Source organism: Parasteatoda tepidariorum, chromosome 9 (genome assembly GCF_982258835.1).
Source record: "Parasteatoda tepidariorum strain Cologne lab strain chromosome 9, Ptep-v5.0, whole genome shotgun sequence".
Classification (NCBI taxonomy): domain Eukaryota; kingdom Metazoa; phylum Arthropoda; class Arachnida; order Araneae; family Theridiidae; genus Parasteatoda; species Parasteatoda tepidariorum.
Genome location: NC_141763.1, coordinates 94,004,502 through 94,030,245, shown reverse-complemented (window position 1 = coordinate 94,030,245; position 25,744 = coordinate 94,004,502). Strand labels below are relative to the sequence as shown.

At 31.7% G+C, this 25,744-nt stretch overlaps 1 protein-coding gene across 3 annotated transcripts in view; it reads right to left on the bottom strand.

Annotated features, from left to right (window-relative positions):
• LOC122270449 (pancreatic lipase-related protein 2) overlaps positions 1-25,744 on the bottom strand; it is a 100,873-nt gene that overhangs the window by 47,502 nt on the left and 27,627 nt on the right. The window contains exons 1-4 of one of the 3 annotated variants that reach the window (XM_043047800.3): positions 9,448-9,614; positions 3,770-4,026; positions 2,073-2,219; positions 231-339 (exon numbers count right to left, since the gene is read on the bottom strand). In XM_043047800.3, the coding sequence (XP_042903734.2) occupies positions 231-339; positions 2,073-2,219; positions 3,770-4,026; positions 9,448-9,553 (619 nt within the window). In that variant the 5' untranslated portion in view covers positions 9,554-9,614. Of the gene's footprint in view, positions 1-230; positions 340-2,072; positions 2,220-3,769; positions 4,027-9,447; positions 9,615-25,744 lie in introns of those variants that run through there. The other 2 variants (XM_087152383.1, XM_087152385.1) reach the window with 2 other exon arrangements.

Sequence of the window (25,744 nt, the reverse complement as noted above, 5' to 3'; positions counted from 1 at the left end):
GAATCTGAGTCTGTTGCTCACTCTGTAAGTTGTTTTCTTGGTATAGCATGCAGCACCAAGCAGTTCTCCGAATTAGTTACATATTTAAAGAGCTGGACTTTTCTCTTTTCTATATTCTTTGCTTTGGTGTTCTACTGGGAACAGTGACTTCACTGTGGGACTCGGAAAAAAAAGCATCGAATTGGCTCTGTAACCAGAAAATTCTTCCGATGCAACTTTTAATTACATACCTGTGATTCTGCCCAAGTTGTGAACTCTTTCACCAACAAAACCAACAAGTTGACCTCCGACGCTGTGTCCAATGACATGAATGTCTTCTGCTTTCAATCCAGTTTGAGACTACGAATAAAAATGGATGAACTTGACTAAAAGAACTAGTTGAGTAAGAAGAACAAGTATCTTAAGAGTTTTTGCATTCCTTATACAATGCCCCACGCTAAGGACTTCCAATTATTAATCCAGTAAATTAGCCAATTATCAAAATTATTAGCCAAATTTCAAAATTCTCAGCCAAGGGCAAGTCTTAACAATTTTTAATGATTGTTTTTTCCCCCTAGGAAACTTCGTATCAAAATATAAATGTTTCTATAAATTGAATTATTTTATAAATTGCAAATCCAAATCGAAAGTCATTTTATTAGTTGGGAAGAGATGAATGAACAATGAATGGGAAAGAGGATGAAAAATGTAAATATTTTATCGTCTTTGATGTATAGAATAGATGGGGATAGGTTAGGGTTAATTTTTGATAATTTATTGGAGCAGTAATATAAGGACATTATGTAAGGACAAAGCAACATAATATAAGGGCATTATGTAAGGACAAAGCAACATAATATAAGGACAAAGCAACATTATGTTGTCGTGTTTTTGTATATCTAATTGTCAGGAGAAAACATATTTTCTGCAAAAATAGTGAGATGATAAGATGCATCTTACTATCACTTAATCTGTTTTATTGGCACAAATTCTGGGCACGAATTTAATTACGCGATATTGCGTGATCTGGCAACGAACGTGTTAATTTGTATTTTACAGCAGTTTGTCTAATACTTACATAATCTTTCTTGTTGCTATGCTTAAATTATCTGTAATAAATATAATTCTAATTGGTTGCGCGTCATATCTAGCGGATATTACTGAATTCGAATAAAAAATGCTGGATCTGTTCAATAGACCGTCCCCCCCCCCTTCCGGAACGAGGGTAATATATATGCCCTGTATATACGTAAACGTGTGTCTCACTTACAATAGTTTATCAACAATATTTTCTTCTTTTTTCGCAAACGTTCCAGACTTAGTTTATAATGCCTTTTGTTTTCTTTATCATTTCAAAGGAGCACTTCCTTTGAAAAAATTCTCATTACGATTTAAAAAGAATAATAAAATAAAACTGTTAACAATGCTATGCTTTCGTAAGAAATAAGGTTCTTGCATTAAACAAAACATTATATAAAAATTAATATCTATTTATAAAGATAACGTGTTTCATAATATAAAATTAAAGTTTAATTTTGACTTTTTGCTTTTGATGCAGCATATAAAATATTACATTAGAATGAAATATTATTATGATTGTATTATATTATTATATATTATAATATTGTATATTATTATTTTATACTATAATATTGTATATTATTATATTATTATTATATATTATAATATCGTATAGTAATGGATTATTATTTTATATTATAATATTGTATATTATTATATTATTATTATATATTATAACGTTATTATAAATCATCAAAAATTACATATTACTAGAACTTATAATTCCATTAAATCCTTAAGAAAATCGACTTTATAAGAATAGACACAAAAAAATGTGGATTACATAGCATATTTTTTTATAGTTTCATTGGGAAAACACATTACTATTTGAAGACTAAACTGAATTAATTATCGCTCTATGCTTTCAACCACACGGAAATGTGAGAATGATTTCCAAAATATTACTTAGTTGTTCTTTTACAAATTCTTTTCCCAATTAGAAATCTTTGCGAAATAAATACATTTAAATGTGAAAAGTTAAAAGTATGGAAGATGTTTAATTTATACTAAACCATTATGAAATGAAGAAGTTTAGCTGTATACGCTCCGACCAATCTGGCGTTGGCAACTGCTTGATGTAAAGGTGGTTTGTTATCACGTGACCAGTCAACAAGGATTAGGTTGAAGGAGGAGTACTTCAGGAACTCTTTTACTATTCCCTGGTGGGAAGAAAAAAGATGAATTAAAGGCTTTTTATAATCTGTCTGTGGAAAGAACCACCTTCACCATTTTTCTGGGGTGTTGGGTTAATATTCAAGACAGGTTTTGGCTGGAGTCGGCGAGAGAGGAGGAATCAGGGGAGAAAGAAGCTCCTTTCTTTGAAATGGGCTATTTCTTGTTTTCCATAACAGATGACGGCTTTAGACTTGGTGGCGGAAGGAGTTCTTATTATAGACAAACTATACACTATAGAGGGAAGACAGTTATTGTGTCCTTTGAAGTTTTTACTACTTTAAGCAGTCGCTACAGACGATGTCAGTGTTGTTTGTGAGTTAAGAGTATGAATGACTATGCTACTTTTATACCTTTTTATTCTATTTCCAATGGCAAGGGATGGAAAAAATATTAAAAAAAAAATACAGAAACAAAAAGAAATGAAGAAATAATATATAGTTAGAAGTAAATAGAAGTGACAGACCATTCTGATGTTCTTAAAGTTTGAAACGTTCCTGAAAACATTATGTGAGTTAGACACTCATTTAATATGTTTCGTAGTAATCTTGCTCTTTCAAAGAATTTAGTTTCGGCTTGAAAAAGTTTGCATCCGGAGAATATATGATGAATGAATTCTCTCGATAACCCCTGAAACTAAAACGGAATTCTAAAGGTACGAGGCTTTAGCATTTTGCTGTCGTATCTAAACTCTATTAAGCCAAAATTCAGCAAAATATTTTCTAAGTTGTATTTAAATGTCATGATGTCATAACAAAATTACCCCCATCATTATTCTGTATATTATGTTCTTCCAATTAATTCCATGTAGTATGAGAACTGTGTACAGTGCTTAAAAAAACTAATCACCCTGAATAACTTTTGATCTAATAATCGGATTTTCACGTTCAATCTTAATGGTTCAGGAGTTTTTTTTTACCTAAAACATGCTAATTAGTTCAGACGATATTTTAAAATACGAAATTAGAAACAAAACTATACTTTCTCTGAATAAAGATGCCTTTTTTTCAATGGATTTAGATTTATAACTCTCAAAGTATGGTCCCAATAATTTGAAAAGGAGCGCGGTCCAAAGTTAACCCCTTAATGTTAGGGGATGTCTTAATGTTAGGGGACCTCTTAATGTTAATTTTACATTTTGCGTATTTCACCATATCTCGTGAATCTTAAAATAGAGAATCTAAAAATTACCATAGGACACTCCTATGGAAAAATTTTGTCATTAACGTATGGCAAACGATTACCATACGCGTTTGGTAAGTTTTTCAAATGCACATATGAAAAAAGTGTAATGTAAAATTTTACTATAGATAAAACCACATTAGGACATTATACGAAATGTTTTTTATACAGCGAATTTTTGCCATAAAATTATGGTGTCTTATACCCTTGATTAAATTTTTCCATTAGCTATTTCAACATTTCTTCACAGCCCTATGGACGTTTCACACAACTATACATAGAGAACTTTAAACATAGAGCAATATTGAATACACAGATCAATTTCGAGCAAATCAAATTTTCAGAATGTTCTTACCGTGAACACAGTTGTATTTTCTGCATATCCATGAATGAATACTTTTAAAGTTGAATTCTCTTCGTAAGGAGAGTTAGACAGTGATTCTGGTGTTGGTTTCAGATGGTACGGCTTGTCTTTATTGGAACGTGTATGCAACAGAAACTCCGTATGTAGCTCTTGTGGTGGTACTGTAATGGGCCTGTACAGGGGATGATACCAGGGAGGACCGGTATAGAAACATCCCAAATCACCAAAACATTTTGTCGTGAAATTCACTGAGGGAAAAACGGGTCATTAGAAAGACGCCAGTTTACTTTTCGACAAAGCACATGTTCTTGTTTTGAAAAGAATTATAACAATAAGTTATTATTTTTAAATATTATACTTTCAAAAGTGAATTATACAGAAATTGCTCTGTAATAAATAAATGTAAACTTTACAGATAAAATAAACATAATTTTTACAGAAAAAAATTGCTTAAAGACTTTTTTTTCCTGTTTTTAATCTTTACTCTCGGGCTGAAAAAAAATCCTATTTTATTTAATTAATTTTTCTTACAGACTTTCTCCGTATATTTAACGGTTTAAAACTGTTTTTTACGAAATTCTATTTTTCTCTTTTATTATAACGGATTAAAAATGTCAAACCGAATTTTAGTTTTGCCGTACAGTTTCGCGGTAAGATAAATTTATCTTTTTTCATATTATTTTACGAATATTTTCTATACTGGTTCGTACTTTTCAGGAATTATTGTACCGTTTTGAATATCGTATGAATTAAATTGTGATTCAACTTCATTGCTGAATTGATATTCTACTTGATTATCATTTGTCTTTAGATATTATTTCTCTGTAAATTAAATTGCCAGACATTTTTGTAAGGTATGGTTAAATATAGTTTTAAGCGTATTGATTGCCTTAAATACGATTTCCATACGTAAGACTTTTAAGATAAAGACGGTTTAAGATTTTTCTTCATAATCAAAGAGAGCTGCGTGGCTCACGAGACAGAGCACTCGCTTCCAAGTGAGGTGACCCAGGTTCGAATTTGGACGTTGACTGGACATAAACTGTTTTATACTGGCACACCAGCTGACGGGCTTTTCCTGTACATTTAACATATTTCTTCTAGCAATAATATATAAAAATACGATTCTCAAGGTATGGCTCTAGAGGTACATGAAGAAGTAATGCAGCCCGTAATGGAGCATTGGGATGAGTTTTTTCCCCTCTTATCTCATGACAGAAATTAAAATAATTTTAATACTTCTGCTGAGCCGTCGTGGCTCAGGGGAGAGGGCGTTCGCCTTCCCAATGAATTGAGCCGGGTTCGAATCCCAGCAATGGCTGGTCGATACGCATTTCGCACCGACCACATTGCTGATGTATAATATTCAATGGTAGACGGATCATTAGTTAGAGTACCTTGTCAGCCAGGCTAAACGTGGGAGTTTTTCGTGGTTTTCCTCTGCATGTAGTCTGTCTTTCATCAAAAAGTCCTCCACGCAGGCAAATTTATCCCAAAACTTGATCCAGGAGTTCCCTTGTCTTTTGGATTGGGTTCAAAATTACAAGGCTACGGAGCTGAACATTAGTAGTCGTAAACCCAAATTAGGGTCGGCTGTTCAACGACGGTTATAAAGTAAAATTCTTTTGCTGCCTACTATACTGAAATGTCCTGAATCGTTTGGAATTTATTATATAATTCCATTTAATATTTTATTTAATTAATGATATGGATATTTTATGGAGTTTCTGTTCCTGTTCCTGTAATGGCTAGTTTTTTATGTTTCCCAATATTTAATTATGTATTTATGAATCTTTCCTTTTCAGGACTAATTTATTTATATGAATAGTAAAATTACGGATTTCTTTATATCACACCAAATTCCAGTTTCTAGCAACTTATTTTTTGCAAACAGAAAAATATTACTTACCTTTATAGAATGTAAAACGTGTTCACTTAAATATATTCGGCAAGCAGGTACTGAGTTAAATAAACGAATTAATAATCATGGATCAGTCATAAATAACTTTCATAAACACGATATTGAATTTGTTTATTTCCAAAAGCATTCTTTTAAAGCTATTAATATTTTTATACTTAAAAATATTGATGATTTTAATTTAAGATAAGATTATAAAAACATTTTTATCTGTAAATTAAAAATTTTAAACCCCTGTAATCTAAATAGTAAATTAAATGGAGAAGGTAACTTGGATTAAATAATGTGCACATTTATAATAAATTGAGCACTTTTAATAATAATTTTTCAAGTAAATTGTGAAGATGCAGAAGTAAAAGAAAAAGTAAAGATAAAAATAAATTTTATCTGGTTCTTTTTGAAACTTTGTGCTTATTGGATGTCAATGAATTTTACATTAAAAAGATTTGGAGCTTCTTTTTAGTTAAAAAAAATTAGTGTTGAAATGAATGATTAAAGAACATTTAAAAATTGTAAAATTTCCTACCCCTGAGTTTAAATACATAGTATTAGATCTTATTAAATTTAAACTTGAAGTCAGCAATTTTGATTTTTTAAAAATTTAAAAAAGAATTTTGTGTTATTAATTTTCTTGATAAAAATTTTGAAAGAGGTTTACTACCTATGACTGTTGATAAACTTATTGATTGTTTCCCAATTGTAGATAAAATCGGAGTTTCTGTTTGTTTTAGATATTGTAAGACGAAAATTTGTAATTATAATATCTGTTGTAAAACTTTAAATGATTTAGAGGATATTTGTATATCTGAGCTAGAGCATTTTAAAGATTTTGTTAATCATGATTTTAAGAACATATTCACAGGTGACCTTAACCTAATCAGAAATAAAGATTTGAAATTTCTCATGGGACTTGGGACTAAGTTTAGATCAAGGAAAAAATATCACTTAAATAGTATTCTTGCTTCAGTCAGTAAGAATTTAGATTGTTTTATTGCAAAATGCTCAAGAAAATTTAATTGGCTTATAGAGGGATTTAGTAAATGGAAATTTTGTATTTTAAATGATTTTAAAATGAAATTTTTGAACAATAATATAAAATACTCTGGTTCTTATTTGAATTCTGATATTATTTAATCCATTAAGGAATTAAAATATAATTTTATTATATGTGTTGTTGACAAAGATTCTAATAATTTTTGCTTTATTTGCAAAACATTTTTTAGACATTTAATGAGTAAAGAATATGATAACAATAATACTTTTGTCAAAATTAATAATTCTAAAGAAGAAATTGATAATCGGATATTGGAAGAAAATAGGTTTAAAAATAAATATCATTAATTGTTCTTATTTATTTCCTACAATTAAATTCCGCAAAACACCGGATAAATTTAGATTTGTAACTTGCAGTACTGGCTGTTTTAATTCCGTTTTTGGAAAAAATATTTTTTAATTATTTAAATATTATTTTAAATAAGATTATTTCAAATGATAAGCATTTTATTATTAATAACAACCAAGACGTTGTTAAATATTTGAATTACAATAATATTATTCTGTTCTTACATGTGATTTTGAAAATGTTTTTACGACTATACCACACTATAGTTTAAGGAATATTTGTTTAGAAATTTTTTATAAATATTTGAATAATAAGAACATTAATGAGGCTAACTGGATAAATGTATGTAATATAAACTTTTTTGAAAATTATCTTTTTAATGGTATTTGTTTTTACAGACATATTCAAGATATTCAAATGCATTTGCTAATATTTTCTTGCATTTTTGTGAACAAAAATTTTTACAACATAATTTATTAATTGGATTTAGATTTATTGATGATTTAATTATTTTTGATTGTAATGATTTTGATTTAATTAAGGATATTTATCCTAAGGAACTAAATTTAATTAAAACTAATTCAAATGGAAATTGTGCTTATTTTTTAGATCTTGATATCAAATTTCATAACCAAATAATTTTCATCGGATTATGCGATAAAAGAAGAGATTTCAAATTTAATGTTATTAGTTTAACGCATTTTAATTCCAACCTTTACTTTAAGATTTTTAAAAATATTTTGATTGTTCAAATTATTAGATTTAAATTTATTTGTAATAATAGAACATATTTTCTTTCAGCTATTCGAAATTTTAGGATTACATTACAGAATAATAATTTTCCTTTTAATTACTGTAATTATGATGTTTTAAATCAAAATATTTGAAAGACTTTCAAATAATTCGGCCGCTATTGATGCCAACATATGCGGTGAAATTTAGGATTTTATGCTCCAGATGGCAGCCCCTTTTTTAAATTTTTTACTCATTGAATGTTTTTCTGTTTTATTTTTTCAGATTTTCACGAAATAAATAAATGAATAAATAAATAAATAAAATAAAAAAGGGATCAGCAATTGATTTATTCCAAAGTTTTCTTAATAATTTGGCAATTTATATGTTATTCTGATGTAGCTATTCTAACTGTAACTTTATCTTTATTTATTTTTCTTATTTGTGGTCTTATTTTGTGTACTTTAAAGTCATTATTAAGACTTACTTTGTGATTGTTTGTCATTTATTTATCTTTGTATTTACACTTCAATTTTTCTAATTGCGTTTTCTTACTTGACTTTCCATTATGGGGCTTCGGGGCAGTTTTTGGTTTCAACACTAACAACAGAAAAGCTCCTGTGTGTTAGGCAGTGTGTCCCCTGATGAAGTGCTGTGCTGCTAACACACATATCTTTAAATTTTTATGTTTTTCTTTTTATGCTGGAGTTGTTTTTCTGACTTCTTAAATTAAAATAAAACAAATTTGGATTTAGCTGCTTTAAGCGCTTTTCTATTTTGATTTATTGATTTAAATGTTACTTAATTTGTCTTTTTCTGAATTTGTAAATAAGTTTCATTCTATGATCAGAAATGTCCCGAACTCGGTGATTTGCGGAATTTAATGGTCGTCAGACAGACTTTAAATTATTACTAAAACTATACATAAAAAACTTTGATGATTTCGCGTGTATCTCTTGAAAACAGTTCAAATTGAAATCAAAATACTTCCGCATAGGCAAAGCCGCGGGTAACAGCTGCATGGTAAAAAGATTAAGATTGTTTAAAACTAACTAAGGTGTTAGGATTGGAGGAGGGGTTGAAAATTTAGAATGTTTAAAAACTATGCTTGGTTAACATTAAAGTTTATATGTTGTACAAGATAATTTTGACAAGGGCACCAAGCAGGTCGCCAAGAGCGGCAAATACTTGCTTATTTGCTTTTGTTTAAGGCAATGTTTTAGCAAGGTAAAAAAAAAAATTGTCAAAAATTAGTTATGTTGTAAAAATTTTCCAAAATTGTTAACGGCTGCTTTTGTCCTTAAATCACGATAATAAAAAAAATGTAAGTTCAGCCTATTATTTAAGTAGAAATAAATCACTGCAAAATTTTTTCTTTGTGATTACATTTTTCTTTGATATCAAAAAAGAATTATGATCAAGAGAAAATATTTTTTCCTAATTTTCTGCTTTCAATTCTGCCCGGGTTTTTGTTTTTAATTCATACTACTGTGCTTGGCTTCCAATAAAACTGAACGAAATTTGTCATCAACCGAAGAGGCACCCAATTTTACTCTCTAACGTAAATATTTAGATAACAATAACTTAAAAATCAAGGAATAATAATGCCAATAATACTAATCGGGTGATATAGATGGTTCATCTATATATTTATTCAAACATTATGAATTTACTTACTGTGATTATTCGCATCGTCTGGATACAGACTAGTTAAGTTATCTGGATAACTATAACTTAAAACTATATTAACTAATGCTGCTGCAAACGATGCCGTTAGCCACATTTTAACACTTGAAACTAAACTTAAAAGAATATTGTTCGCAAACTAGCCTAATTGAAAAGTTGAGCGGAATAAAATAAATTCTTTTTTATATATATATTTAAAAAAAAACTGCATTGTCATGAATTTAAATGGCTGTAAATGAATTTCAAATATTTTTAAATCTATATATATATATTTAATAATTTTATGTTTCTCTTAACAATGGCTAGTTACAAAAAATGATTGAATTTGCTAGATACTTATCTGATGTTAGATTATTTTAAAGTGCAAGGTAACGAAAAATAATCCCGTTTATAGTTTAAATGCGATTCTGTTTTAAGATAATTAATGATAATATGCAACTGTGTATACAACTACACTTGTATTTTATCGAATCGTAATCTGTAAGTAAGTTAGCCAATAGCAAAGGACAATATGTTTTAAATGAGAACGAATTGGTAATTAAATGATAATTAATTAATAATTAATGATAATATGCACCTGTGTATACACTTGTAGTTTATCGGATCGTAATCTGTAAGTAAGTTAGCCAGTGAGTTCCGTAAGCAAAGGACAACATATGTTAAATGAGAACAAATTGATAATTAGTGATAATATGTACTTGTGTATACAAATATACTTGTACTTTATTGGATCGGAATCTGTAAGTAAGTTAGCCAGTAAGTTCCGTAAGCAAAGGACAACATGTGTTAAATTAGAACAAATTGATAATTAGTGATAATATGTACTTGTGTATACAACTATACTTGTACTTTATCGGATCGTAATCTGTAAGTAAGTTAGCCAGTAATTTTCCGTAAGCAAAGGACAACATGTATTAAATGAGAACAAATTGATAATTAGTGATAATATGTTCCTGTGTATACAATTATACTTGTAGTTTATTGGATCGGAATCTGTAAGTAAGTTAGGCAGTAAGTTCTGTAAGCAAAGGACAATATGTTTTAAATGAGAATAAAGGTTATGATATCTTTTAAAAGAAAATATTGTTAGTATATTCTCTCATATTCATAACGGATAAAATATACTTAGATCGATTAACTTTCGCACTTAAAACTTCGAATGGTATTTGTCCCTTATGGGGTGGGGATAAGGCAAACGATTGCCAGACTGTGGACGCTAGCGATTCTCAACTAATTATGGTTGAAGATACCACTGGTATTGCAGTACTAGATACTTTGTGTACTAATATAGGTCCACACTAACTAACTAATGATCGTCTGTCAGACTTGAATGCCAAGTTACGTGATAGTTCTGTTACCTAGTACACATTCCTGTTCAAGTTGGCTTTTTTCATGCAAAACATTTCTATCCATGCGTTCTATTACTTTGGCATGAACCTTATTACCCCCGTGTCCCACACTAGCAAGTAAGACACGATTCCGATTAGATCACCAAAGTCAAGCATCACTGGAAGTGGTCAGAGAGCGGATGGGTGACTACTTTGATTAGCCTGAGAAAGGAACGAGAGTGCGTGGTATCGGTCCTCGTTTAACTGGTCTACCGTAAAGAGTTCAACTTCGCGTGCACATCATCGGGCTATTAAAGTGGTGGCACCATCCTGTCTGCAAAAGATAAAAATTGTGATGTCATGCCTTCGAATAATCCTTGTTGACGGTTCGAAATGTTTCCCAGACCATCAACAGTAGTCCATTATGCATCTCTAGTTCGATGTCAATAAAGTTTTGCTGTTACTACTACTTATTACCCGTGTACTGCTTTACCTATTAGTAAAACTAAAACAGATAACAGTATGAATTTATTCTACTTTGGTAAGTACTCTCTTTAGAGACTTTTTGGTAAGCTCAGCATGTGTTTTTTTTGGATTTAAGGGCCATTCAAATATTACGTAAGCATATTTTTGGTAGTTTTGAACTGCTATAAAAATAAAGCAAATTGCAAGATGTAAAATCAAACGATGTAACTTTGCATTAAACAAAGTTTATGTTTTAATTTACTTTACGAAATTTTGAACAGAATATTATTTAAGAAACATTCGCTCCTTCTTTTTGTGCTCAAAACTCCTGCCCTCTGCAGCTCTTCAAAGAAAATTTTTTTTTCCAATATTTTCTTTCTCATAATTCTACTTTATTTTAACATTTTAAATTGTCAAAAGTATAATTTTTTTACTAATTCTTTACGTTTTTTAAGAAAACTTTGAAAATAAGGGGATTTTAATGTTTTAGGCAAGCGTAGCTTATGTACCAATTTTCAACAAAAATAAGCAAATCACAAACCTCCACCCCCATTTTATACTTCATTTCCATTTCATAATATTCTAACCGTTCCTTATTGCTTTACCCAAGTTTCCTATCCTAATTTCTGGAACCAAAGATTTTAGTTGTGACCGTTATTCATTTTATCGATTTATTTTCTCGTCAGACATAGTTTATAACACTGTTTGTAACAATACCCCGAGCATGTGATTTTAGTTAAGTTTGATGCAGCACAGACTTGCAAAATTTGCACTTTCATCCAATATTGTTTTTGTTCATTATCTGATTTTATTTTCACCTTTCTTTTGCGCTAGGTGCAGTTCTTAATACTTTTGATTTTTCAAAAGTTGAGTTGGTTGATTTTTATGTTTGGAGCAGTATATTTGCACCTACCTTTTGTACTTTCAAATCAATCCAATTATTTTACTTACTCATTATTGACTTTTTGATGGTACTGACACTCGGTGAAAACCTCTCAAGGTGAGCCGGGCTGCAAACGGACTCTAACCCATGATTCGTCTACCACTGAGGATATTTTACGTCAGCACTGTGGTCGATTGGAACCGGTTGCGTAATTGCTATGGACCAACTGTCGCTAGGATTTGAACCTGGTTCACCTCATTGAGAGGTGAGCGCTTTATCCCCTGAACAACTACGGCTCCAATCAAATTATTTGATAGATACGGGTTTAGGCAACACCTCCTAGAAGAAGAAAGGCCTCAGCACGGATTCAAATTAGTAGTCCGATGTGACGAAGTTAACTGCGCAGTTGATGAAAAATAAGAAAGATGTCATTACGTTCGGGGTACTAAGCTGCGCAGTTGTTGAAAATACGAAATATGTCATTGCGTTTGGACTACTAAACGATATTTATGGTAACCCGTGCAGAGGCCCACTCTTTTCTAGAGGGTGTTGGTTTAGGTTGTACGATCCCTAGACATTCATTCCTAGGAATCTTTTGCAGTAATAGTGCACCGAAGGAGAAAACGTAAACTGTGCATTGGGGGTTAATAAGAAAGAAGTCACAAGCTTCGGACTACCTTACACAGCAGTTGGCGAAAAAATAAGGAAGTTGTCATAACGTTCGGACTACTAAAGTTTCGGATTTCTTGTTAATGGTTACCCATGCGTAGGTCTTCTTCTTCTAGGTGGTCTTGATTGGAGGTAAGTAGGTACCTTATTTACGTCACACTAGAGCTGCTCAATAGGCTCCATTCGAAGACATACCATCGCTATTTTGATCCTCTGTAGAGGGGATAACTCCCTAGCTTTGGTAGACCGACGACCTGGCCTCGAAGTCGAGCATTTTGATGTTGATTGAAAGGCAAGAGAAACTTATGGTGTCGTAATCAATCTTCTGCTCATTTGTACTAAATAAATAAATACATTTCTCTTATTTATTTCACACAAAATAGCATGGCCGAAAAGAAATACACTTAGATTTTTTTTATATATAATCGGTACGGTTTAAAATTTGCCATATTTGAGGATGTTAAGGCATTAAGGTAACATTTGGACTTTGAAAATTATCACTAGTTGGTATTTTAAAAGACTTATGGTTAGTTAGTTACGGTAAGCAAAACTATGTAAAGAGAAATTCATGATTAAATTCATTCCGTTTATTGAACTCTAGCTCACGAGGGGACTGATGTTCATATAATTTAATGATAGTGAAATGACCACTGGTTATTGTCTCTGGTATTTGACGGTTATCTTCTTCTGACCACTAAGCAGCCTAGATATTATAACGAGATTTTTAATATTGAAGATAAGCCTTTTAACAGCGCCGTCAGTTAAGAAGATGTAAAGGAAAGTATGATTTGCAAAACCAATTATTTGACAACTATTTAATTAACTACTAAGTAAGAAAAGTACTAGACTTGTACTTGTAAGAAAAGTTCCTTAAAGTTACCACTTTTGGAGCGTGAAAAATCAGGTTATCGTTTTATTTTGCTGTGACCTTATTTGGATCTCAAAAAGAACTTTAATATCTTAAGTATGATCTTCTGTCCCATACTCCAAGTGGGAATGCCTTTATTTTTTTGAACTTCCTTATTCTGATCCGTTTTTGAGAGCTCCGTTTTTAAGAGACCTAGAGTGTTTATATCCATTTTTGAGAGCTAGTTATTAAGGTCAGTATTATTAATGATATCAAAAACTATTCTACATTATTATAATTCAGTCTTTTTAATGCTGTTTCAGTATTAAATAGACTCATTTGTTAAGGCAGTGTTTCCCAAAGTGTGTCACGCGTAAGCCAGGAACAGGGGGTTGTACGCGTTCTTATGCGAAATATCCTGCAACAAACGAAAATTTCAAAGAATCTTATTTAAAAACAAAGCTAGCCATGAAAATTTACGATTACATATTTTTTAATGAGCTATTTTTTGCAGAGTTAACAGTTAATAATTAGTGGTGTCAACAGTCAATTGTGATTTTTAACTTTTGTGCAATTTTTTTTAATCACAGCAGCTGTTACATTCATTTTTTTATTATTGGTACACAGCATTACGAAAATTTAGAAAGGGTACACAAAAGTCATAAGTTTAAGGAAAACACTGACTTAAGAGGTCAAGCTTTCAATCACGACATTTCCATTTGTTATTGTGGATTACCGTTATAGCGGACTTATATTGCAATTAACAAATCAATTCAATCGAGTTTAGAACGAACCTTTCAAACTACACAGATCGAAAACCAGAAAATCAAATAATTTCATTTATATTTTTTAATACCAAAAACATTTTTTAATCACTAAATCTGCTAATAAATTTTTATTTTGAACGCGCAGCTTATTTATTTGAAGCATTTACGTAATGTGTATCAAATGTGCGTCTAACATAAGGTGGAAAAAGTATATGCATTTGGCATCACTTAACTTGCAATCAAGAAAGGAAAGAAAAAAAAAAGTTGGAAATCAAGCAAATTACTACTGGCAAAGGCGGGATTAAAAATATTAAAACCTGTTGGATGGAAAGAAGTTGAACGGTGGATTTAGAAACATCGCTATCCTTAAGACAATTAAACTGTTTGTTTTGTTTTGCTTCATATCTCCCTTTATTCACCATTAATTTATTAAATTTTGATAACGCTTTTAATTTTTTTGATTAAATATTAATTTACTTTTTCTTATGTGTATACTTTTTTAATTCCGGTTTTGACAGCAACTCTAAATTAAAAGAGATGATTACGAAACAATGAGCATAACATTTACATTCATTTAAAGGTACAACCAAGCATTGAAAGTCTGTAAGAATTAATACAAATTCATAATTTTATTTATGCATCAAATTTACTAGGTTAAAAGCAATAAGATAATAAAATCAATTTAATTGTGATTCTGACTCGCTGCTTTTTAATTTTTTAAACTAATTCTGTAATATTTCAATCGATATTCACATTAAAAAATTATGATAAAGTATCGATTGAAAAATTGTATTGAGAGAATTTTCGTAACATTATAAATGGAATATAAATTCAAGTATTTTATTACTCTATTTGAATCAAAATCATATCATTTTAAATGCAACACAAAAGAGACAAATTGCAGCAATAATGAAATACATAAATATAATTTTGCGTGCAGTGGTGATAGTTAATGCTTAACAATGAAGTCGATTTATGCTTATCAATAGCTTACTAACAATCTTTAATTTTATATCATTACTAACATTTTCACTTAAATGTTTTTAATGTTTTGCCAACAATAAGTGTATACGTAGAATTTTAAATTTTCCCGTTAGGAATAACTCCCTTATGCAAGTTGAGTATTTATTAAAGTTGTGTTTGTTGCAAAGAGTTGAAAATGGAAGATCTTCAGAAATGTTAAAATATTATACGTATAAAAAATTAGATATGGGTAAAAAGCTCAATTTTTAATTGAAGCGATTGTAATTGAATTGACGCTTCCAATTAAAAAATTCATTTTAAATTTTTTTTATTTATCTGTTTTAAAAATAAGTGAATAACCATGTTTAAATGCTTCAATCCAACAGAATAAAGTAGGTCAATTTTTGCATATTTTAATTTATGAGGATAGATGATGGATAATAGGATGGATAACTATTTTGAAGAATTTAATGGAATGGATAAGTATTTTATGTAATTAAAACAGGAGGAAAATTTCGATTCAAATTTAAGAAAAGGATATTTAAAAGACAAACACGAGCCTTTGATTGGAAAAATAAAAGTCAAATGTGTGAGATATTAAACCACGCTTCTAGCTCTGTGTTATCAGAATGGAAAGTATTACTGCATGAATTCGATTAACTTTCACGCATTTTAATTTATTAAGACAGATAATTATGATGGACTGCATAACTATTTTACAAAATTGAATGAAATGGATAAGCATTTTACATAATTAAGATAAGTTACATAATTTAGATTCAAATTTGAGAAAAGAATATTTAAAAGGTAAACACGAATCTTAGAAAAGAAAAATAATGGTCACGTGTGTGAGACATTCCACTTTAAACCAAGCTTCTAGCTCTATATTATTAGAATGGAAAGTATTATTTTTTATTCTACGGTGTTTTGGATTATATGGAATTGATCATAATGATTCCAAGTTTCGGAAAAAAACAAAGAACATACTGCAGTTAGGACTTTATATTTTATGGACAACAATGGCTGCTTGCAACCTCATAATGGTGTCCATAAGTCTTCGCGTCGCTTTGAAATATATGCGTTTCATTGACTTTACATTGGTACTTCTTATTAGTATCGTACTGAAGCAAAAAATGAAAGAGTTGGTTTATACCACTCGCCAAGTTAAAGAAATCCTCAACAAGCTGAAAGCAACCATACCATCTAAAACAGCATTCCAAATCGTATTTTTCTTGCACAGTCTTACACTTTTATTCATAAGTTTGGCAAGAACTTTTTTAAAACGACAAAACGAACGTTTTTTCGATCCCGTCATTGAAATTCTAAGTATCGAACCTCCTTCATCGATAACGAAACAGTTTATCAATATCTTTGCAATATTTTTCATACTGTTCAATTATATGTTTATTCAATTTATACCGCCTCTGAGTATTGCCGTTTGTTATCGGATATTGCTTGAAAACTATTACGTGATTCACTTTTTCAGCCAATCTTTAACTGTTGGATCAAGAATCTCGCCAAGAAAGTTGTTTGAAATCAACTGCACGTTGTCGAAGGTAACGCGTGTTTTGAAATCAGCCAACAACGTCATATCTCCTGTACTATTCCTCCTATTTAGTTGTTGGGTAATAAAAACATGCTACGCTGTTGGAGTTTTATTGAAAGAAGTACGCTCGTCCTTAAAAACTGCTTACTACTTGCTTTATTTCGGAATTTTTTCTTTTTACTTCGTCACGTTGATCAATACCACTGTTAAAACAAGTCATAGAATTCTGGAAATCGAACGAAAAGTAATGCATCATTTCGAAAAGTTTCCCCAAAATGTAGACTCACAGTCAGCACTGATGTCTACCCTCGTCCTGACGCATATCGAGGTAGTCCGTTGTCAAAAAGAGATGACAGTCAAGCCTCTTGGAATGTTTGAGTTGAATAAAAAATTGATTCTTACCGTTTTTAGTCTAATCTTAAGCTATGAAATAATCATTTGGCAAATATTCAAATGAGAAACTGCTATAATTACAGTCATTCGAAAAAAGGAATGCATTGTATTTCCATGAAAACAATTTTTTACTGTAAGGTTCACATAAGTATGATTATATCACATAAGCTTTAGTACAGGATATGTAATAACAGAATAAATATAAAACGCTTAATTATCACCGTTGTTTGTTATTTATTACTAAAACTAGGAGGCTTCGCCCCCTGCTCGCTGGCGCTCGCCAACCTCCGCAACTGCTTTCGCAGTTCATTTCGGATTGCTTCGCAATCCGATGCTCGCTTTGCTCGCTCATTGGATACATTCTTAACGTCTAGCTTTTGTATAATTTTTTGAACACTGAAGTTCCGAAAACTTTTCACTGTAGAAAAGTCTAAACCTGTTCATTTCAATATTAATTTGAAATTGCAAACAGTTCACATATTTTTCTTAATCACACTATTCTAAATTTCAGTTGTTGAGAAAAGTAACTGTTGTAAGTTTTGTTTTATAGTCTTTCCCACCAGAGAGCTAAAACCATGTGTTGTAAAACAATATACGAAATAGTACTGAACGCCGGATGTAAAGCATCGGCTTCGATGAAGATAATTTTGTGAGAATATTTTTGATAATTCATTGAGAATTCACCCGATTAGCCATATGATGCTCACTACGTGCTCTTGCGCGCCGAAGCCTATCAATTAAAACGTATTAGCGTTTTATATAATATAGATTAGCCATATGATGCTCACTACGTGCTCTTGCGCGCCGAAGCCTATCAATTAAAAATGAAAACTGTTGCCAACGCGAGAAAAGAAATATTATCGGTTTTATTGATACATACGTACGTATTAGCGTTTTATATAATATAGATGTTTTTTTTTTGTAATATCTTCTCACTTTTAAATTATATTTTTTCTAAACAAGTACTTGAAATTCAACCTTATATGATGCAGCCGTTTTTAACAGAATCTTTCAATTTTTTCCCTTTTTGAACATCGTCATTGCATCGCTACATTGAATTCTGATGAAATTTTAAGTGCTAAAGCAAACAAAAAGAATTCGCCATTGGACTAAAACTCACCCACCTATTCCTATTTTGATGAAAAATAACATTTCACTGTAGAAAATTTGAAAATCGCTTCCCATTGAATATTAATTCCTACTCGCCAAGCTTCTCGATAATAGACTCCGCTAAGCAGATTCCTCCTGCTGCAATTCTCCTCGCCACGATGTCAGCAGAGGTCAAGGCTATGTTTCCAACGCTTTGAATGTGGAACCACTGACTCATTTAACTGCCATCAAGTTAAAATCAGATTTGAGTGTAAGAAATCTTTCACTCAGTGAAAATAAAAATGACTTAATATCGCGTATTGTGAATTGAATGATAATATTAAAAGAACAGATGATGGAACTTTTGATGAACTTTTAATTCTTTGCATGCAATCACCTGGATCACACAAACCTATTTTCTTTTATTTTATAACCGTCGTTGAACAGCAGATCCAATTTTTTGGGTTTACGACTACTAATGTTCAGTTCCGCAGCCTTGTAATTTTGAAGCCAATCCAGAAGACAAGAGAGCTCCTGGATCCCAAGCATTATAATATAACCGTCGTTGAACTGCCGACCGAATTTTTTGGGCTTACGACTACTAATGTTCAATTCCGTAGCCTTGTCATTTTGAACTCGATCCAAAACACAAGGGGACTCCTGGATCAAGTATTGGAAAAAATTTGCTTTCGTGGAGGACTTTTTGATGGAAGTAACCTGCATTTGCGTTACATGGAGAGGAAGACTACGAGAACCTAAAATTTATAATGACTGGACTGCAATGTAAGAATTTTTAGCTCATCGGAGCACTCGTTAATTAAGAAAATAATGAAAGTTTAGCTGGTTATGTTTATGCTAAGGAAGTTCTTCTTGAAAATGCGCTGTTTGCTATCTCTCAGACTGATCGCATTTCTATGATAATTGGTGATATTAGAGAAGAAAAATGACAGATTGCCTTAGATACCCAAAATTTGATTACTGTCTAAGAATTAATTGACAAAGCTACCGCCACTTGATGTAATTCGATGTTTTGAACAAGAGAATATGTCACATCAGTCAAAAAAAATTTTTTTTCCAGTACAGAAGTCAAGTTAAAAACTCTGAATTCGCGGGCGTTTGACCAACGACCGAAATATAACCTTGTTACTGACTATGTTTGAGATATTTCTTGTTGGCTATGCAAACAAAAAAGTCATGCCTCTTTTATGAGTACTTCTCCTGTCCCTCAACGAAATTCGTCATCAGTTCAATCACGAAATTTATCTCACTCCGTTCAAGAATCCAATAACCAACCTAAACCTAAGCTCCCGTCAACTAGACACTCACATAGTTCCAGTAATAATGAACCACCAACTCAATTTATCCAGATTTTCGTCGCAATGCAAATCGCAGCCTCCCAACTATAAGATTTGATCCTGCAAATGGAAATGATGGCTATTATATAAATTGCATTACAACTTAAACACATCTGCGTGTCTTAATACCTATTACTATTTAAAATAATACAAAAATTCGACCCCTCTGCGATCCGGGTGCAGACACTACCGTTATTGAACAATTTTGCATTCCTGTTAATGCCGTTACTTACCCATGAACTGATCGACATTTTCAAGTCATCGACCATTTAATTAACCCCAATGGATGGATTATTTTAAACATCAAAGTTGGAATTTGTTCCCAAATCCCATTTTAGCTAATTTTGGGAATTGATTAGCAAACAAGATGCACTTACGACTCCAACATTTCATTAAGTATTTCTACACCATCTGCACTCCATATTTACGAATGTATTCATTCATCGAAACCTAGAATTAACTGCATTGCTTCCTGAGAATTCTCAGTATCACCATTAGTCCAGCTGCTGTTTTTCCAGTATCTAAACCAAGTAAACATTCTCCTGAAACAGAACTTATTCCAAACTCTTGCCGAACTACCAGAGTTTAACAGTTAGAGTCAAGTTGAGCAGACTTCAGCTTGATGCTGTAATTAGACAATTTTCAAGCACATTTTATTTTGATGATGAGAATATTGGACTATGTCCGTTTGTGGAATTTTAAATAGAATTGCATCGTGACAGGCCTATCCGTAGTCGACCATATCGTGTTGCAGAACCTGATGATCCGTTTTTTAACATTCAAATTAAAAAATGACTGAAAAAAGTAATTTGTTATCCTTTTAACTCGCTTTACAATGTCCTTGCTTTTGATCGTGGATCAGCCTTTCCACGAAAGTACTCCCAGATGAGTTGCTGAGGATTTCTGGCGCACTATGAACTCTATCACCAAATTTGATCCTCAATCACCAGATTGAAGAAGTGACTAAATGCTCCGTAAGAAAGCGCTTTAGCTATAAAATGAATATAAAATCAGCGTTTTGCACCATTCGTCTCTGAGTATCTTACAGTTACTAAAACTGGCTCCGTTACACCCGATGGACCTATTATTATTTTCTACATTGCTATTTTTACGTTTTCGATTTCGACTGTTTTCTAAATTAAGAGTTTTAAACTAAGGGAAATGTTTCTTTATTCTGAAATAATTATATGAGTTTTACCTTTTTTAAGCTACATTTTAAAATAAACTTATTTAAATCGATGTCTAAACTTTTATTTACCATTTTACAATGGGGTAATGACGTAGTATGGGTATATCGATCCCGATTGATTGCTGAAACGTGGCATCTGTTTGCGTTAACAACTGTTCTTTCCATTCCATTTTGAGTAAGCCAAGCCCGTCAAGTAACAATTCCCTTAAATGACATTCTTTCACTATATATTTCTTACTTAACGCAAAGACCTGCACGAGGAACACAAACAAACTAATTATGCATCGAAGTTATCAGGTGCACAAAATTAAAATGCATGTTACAATAAAATGTATGAAGAAATAATAAATCTAAGTTAAGTAAAAAACGCAGAAGAGAATGAAATGTATGTCAATATATTCGATGTGTGATACGGTACTGTAATGTACTTTAATTAACGCGAGGTTAATTAACATTTTAACTTATGTAGAGAAATTTAGTTTCACTTTAACTCGCCATTTTGCTTGCAAACGATCAGTTGGCGCTGATGTCATAGGTCACCTGTGTGGGTATCCGTGGTCTTCCTCTTCTTCTTGAAGTGCAAGTGCCCAGTTCTTACCTTTTGGTGCGAATTACACAATTTGCAATGGGGTAATGTATGGGTATTTCAGTATGGGTAGTACAGTAATGGGATATTACTGTTAAAGAGATTCGTTAAATGATTAAGAATTTAACGATCAGCTTCATGCACAATATAACACATGCGCAAATTGTAATTAAGATACCAGTTTGTATGGCAAGCGAAAATATTTAATGACGGTTGTAGACACATCAAATTTAATATCGCAATATGATTTTAATTTTGAATATTTTTTTATAAATAATTATTAAATTCCCGAATTTATTTATGTTCGCTAATAGATCTTAAGAGGAAAATGTTTGAATGGTGGAAGTGGGGTACAAGTCTCTCTCTAAGCAAACAGAATTCTATTTATCACATAAATTTTAAGCGAATAATATCAAATTTCGCAAAAAAACAAACAAAAAACTTATATGCCAAGATGCAATAATTATTGCGAAGCAATCACATGAGTTAGTGATAGGTAGAGAACAGGGAGTAAATAGTAAGTTATAAGATTAAAGAATTTCTCATTGAAGCTCGGCTTGCGTGAAGATCGTTCGTTAAACTAGAAAAAAATAGATTTACTCAAAAAAAAGGAAAGAAAAAGGTGTTTCTTTGGAAAAAATAATATCTAGGATAATTTTTGACAAAATGCTTTGTTATGTAATTATAAAATATGCCTATTACTCCCCTCCTACTTTCCCCCGGACGCTTCCCCCTTTCTTATTTTATATATTATTTTATAACCCTTTTTGAATAGCCGATCCAATTTTTGGTCCCCGAGTACTAATGTTCAACTCTGTAGCCTTGTAATTTTCAAACTGATCTAGAAAGCCAGCAAACTTCTGGATCAAGTATTGGGAGAAATTTGCCTTCTTGCAGGACTTTTTGATGGAACTAACCGGCATTTGCGTAACATGGAGAGAAATAATATTAAAACCTCCCACGGTTAGCCTGATAGCAAAGGAACTCTAACCCATGATTCGTCTACCACTTAGGATATTTTACGTCAGCACTGTGGTCATCGGTGCAAGCCGGATGCGGAATTCGTATCTACCAGCCACAGATGGGATTCGAATCCGGTTCATCTCATTGGACGGCGAACGCTCTATCCCCTTAGCCACCACTGCTCTCTTGAGTTCATAGACAAAATTATAAATTTCTTTTTCGAAACACAACAGAAATAGTAATTTCGCTATATTTCGAGATCGAATAGTTCGTTAGAAATCAAATTCTAAATTTCTGACTTTTTTGAAATTCAATTTCTCAGAAACCATTCAACCAAGTTTGCTCAAATTCTGTATTTTGCCATGCAAAATTACATTCCTTAAAATGACGTAAAAAATTATATATCTTACAATTCAAATTTTTTTTCAACCAGTGTTAATTAAAATAATAAAACAATAGTAAGTTATTGTTATTTTTGTTTAACTAAATGTTATTTTTTGCATGGAATTATCTTTGGATAAACGAAATTTATAATTGTGTGCACAGATTTTTCAATTCGCTTAAAAAGTTCTCCGAATATAGTGAAATACGCGAACAGTAAAATTAACAGTAAGGGATCCAATTTTTGGAGCACTCTCCCGACCAAACTATAGTTACTGTGGCGTAACTACGACTACGAATATTAAACATCAAGTCACTGGTATATAGGACAAACTTGATTCAATCACGAGGTACCTTTTGATAGATGAAGGTCAGCCTGGTCGATAACTCCTCCCCCACATTGGTGACCTCCGGACGTGATTTGAACACGCAGTAACGCCTACTTCGCTGGATGGTTCACATTGAACAGTTGACTTGATACTTGTGCTTGTGACTGCGACATCATCCATCTCCTCACGCTGTTGCTACTCAGTCTCGTCTTGAATAAACACAACGTCTGCCTGCATACACTCGACTGCTAATGGCAACACAGGAGCGACTACGACTGTGATGTTAATACACCTCTCACATTCAGCACTCAAAAACCCGATGACCTTGAAACCAGCTCTCCCGGTCTTTCACAAGCTGAGCAACTAGTGGTATCCGTCCATCGAATTCTATCCCTGATAAAATTCTGGTGGGGAGCATTGTGGCGTAACTACCACTACGAATATTAAACATCATTTCACTGGTATATAAGACATTTGATAGATGAAGGTTGGCATGGTCCCCCCCCCCACATTACTATATTTTAGATCTCGGCTATCCCCTATTTTTTGGGTGTCAGAATTTTAAATCTGTCGAAAAAAAGTATGTTTATTCAGAGGAAGTATGTTTTTATACCTGATTTCGTAACTTAAATTATCGTCTGCACTTATTAATTAACATGTTTGGGGTCACCACCTCGATTCATTGAGTTTAAGTCCTAGAACGTGAAAAACCGATCAAACAACCGAAAAGTTACACAGGGTGGCCCGTTTTTTAATTTTTTTTGAAAATTTCATTTATTCATCATTATTTTTTTTGGCGCTCAGTTCAATAGCGTGCATACAATTTAAATTGCGTGTTTTCGAATCTTGCAGTATTTCCAAAACTTTGTGGGCAACAATTATTGCGATCTATCACAAAATCCACACTTTGTTTTTAATAGCAGATATTCAATAAATGAAAAAATAATAACATTTTTGATGTTTGTCATACTTAGTAAACAATGGCGTATTTTATGTAAATTTATTCTTATGATTAATGATTAAAGAGAATCTAAAACCTAAAATCTGCAGAATCATCATGAAAAAATGTTAATCATGGAAATCAAGGTAACGTGAGCTATGTTGATGACGCGTTTGAACTGTGTTATTGTTTTACTTATAAAAAACATTTTCCTATTTAATTTTGTTTCTAACCTTCATCATAGATGATGTTTAGTGACAAAATCCAATTTTTTAAACAAATTTAAACTCAGTAATAGTCCAGTAATTGAGTTCATGATTCCTGGTAAAATTGTGGGAGTAATGGAGTTGAAAAATTTGTATTTTTGTATTAATATTTTTTGGGAGGTTAGGGTTGGGATAGGAAATATGTTTGTTTTCTCCGAAGACATGGAAAATGTGTTTTTCTTTTCAAAGTAGAATAAATACTTTTTTCTAAAAAAATGGGAAATATGTTTTTCTTGAAAACGGAATTCTTAACGGAAATGGAAAATATATTTTTTCCGTAAATTGGAGATATGATTTTTTTAATGGGAAATCTGATTATTTTTTCAATTGGAAATATATTTTTTTTAAAAAAAATGAGTGACATGTTCTTTTCTTCAAAAAATGGGAAATATGTTTTTTTTTGCAAGAAGGAAAAATATGCTTTTTTTTCAAAAATGAGAAATATGGTTTTTTTCTCTCTCTAGAAAGTGGTAAGTATTTTTTTTTCCAAAAAGGAAAGTTTTTTTTTAGAAAAAATGGGAGACTTGTTTTTTTCATAAATGAAAAATATTTTTTCCCGAAATTGGGAAACAGGTTTTTTTTTCAAAAATGGGAAAAAAAAATTCTTCAGGAAAGATTGAAAAAGTTTTTTATTTTTTCCCCTTTAATTTCATTTTCGGTTTAAGGTATAAAATTTCTAATGGATACTTAGAAACAAAACAAAATTTACTAACACACCTGTACGGGTAATATGACAATAGGGCAATAAATCAAATAATTCGAACCTGCGAAAAAGGACTATAGCATTTAAATAATGTCTTGCTCAGTAATTAAACGTCCCACTGTGAACTGATCATAAAGCATGGTTCCCAGTGGATCATAGAAGTCACGTATTAAAGGATATGGTCAGCGTGCAAGGGAGGAAGAAATTTTTGGCCAGTTTGTCAAGGGACAGAGGGTGCGCGGTATAGTGCTCGTTAAACAGTTCTACCTTAAAGTTCTCGACTTCCCCACAGGACATCGGGCTACTAAAGCAGAGGAGCTATCCCCCTTTCAGAGGATCAAGTCTCCAGATCATCCTGAAGACATGCCCAAACGGTCGCTAATAACTGTACGACCTAAACAAAACAACAGGACAACAACAGTAATTCAACAGAAAAAAATTGGTATTTAATCAAGTGTTAATTGATCAGCTATCGACTGGGGTTAAAAATATAAAATGCTATTAAAAAGTAGGGGTTGGTGGTAGGAGGGGGGAAATTAAAAAGTGAATGTATTTTTTAATGCTACACCATAAAAGAATAGCAAAAAAAATTATCCAAAAAATGGGGAAAAAAATAGTTGTAGACC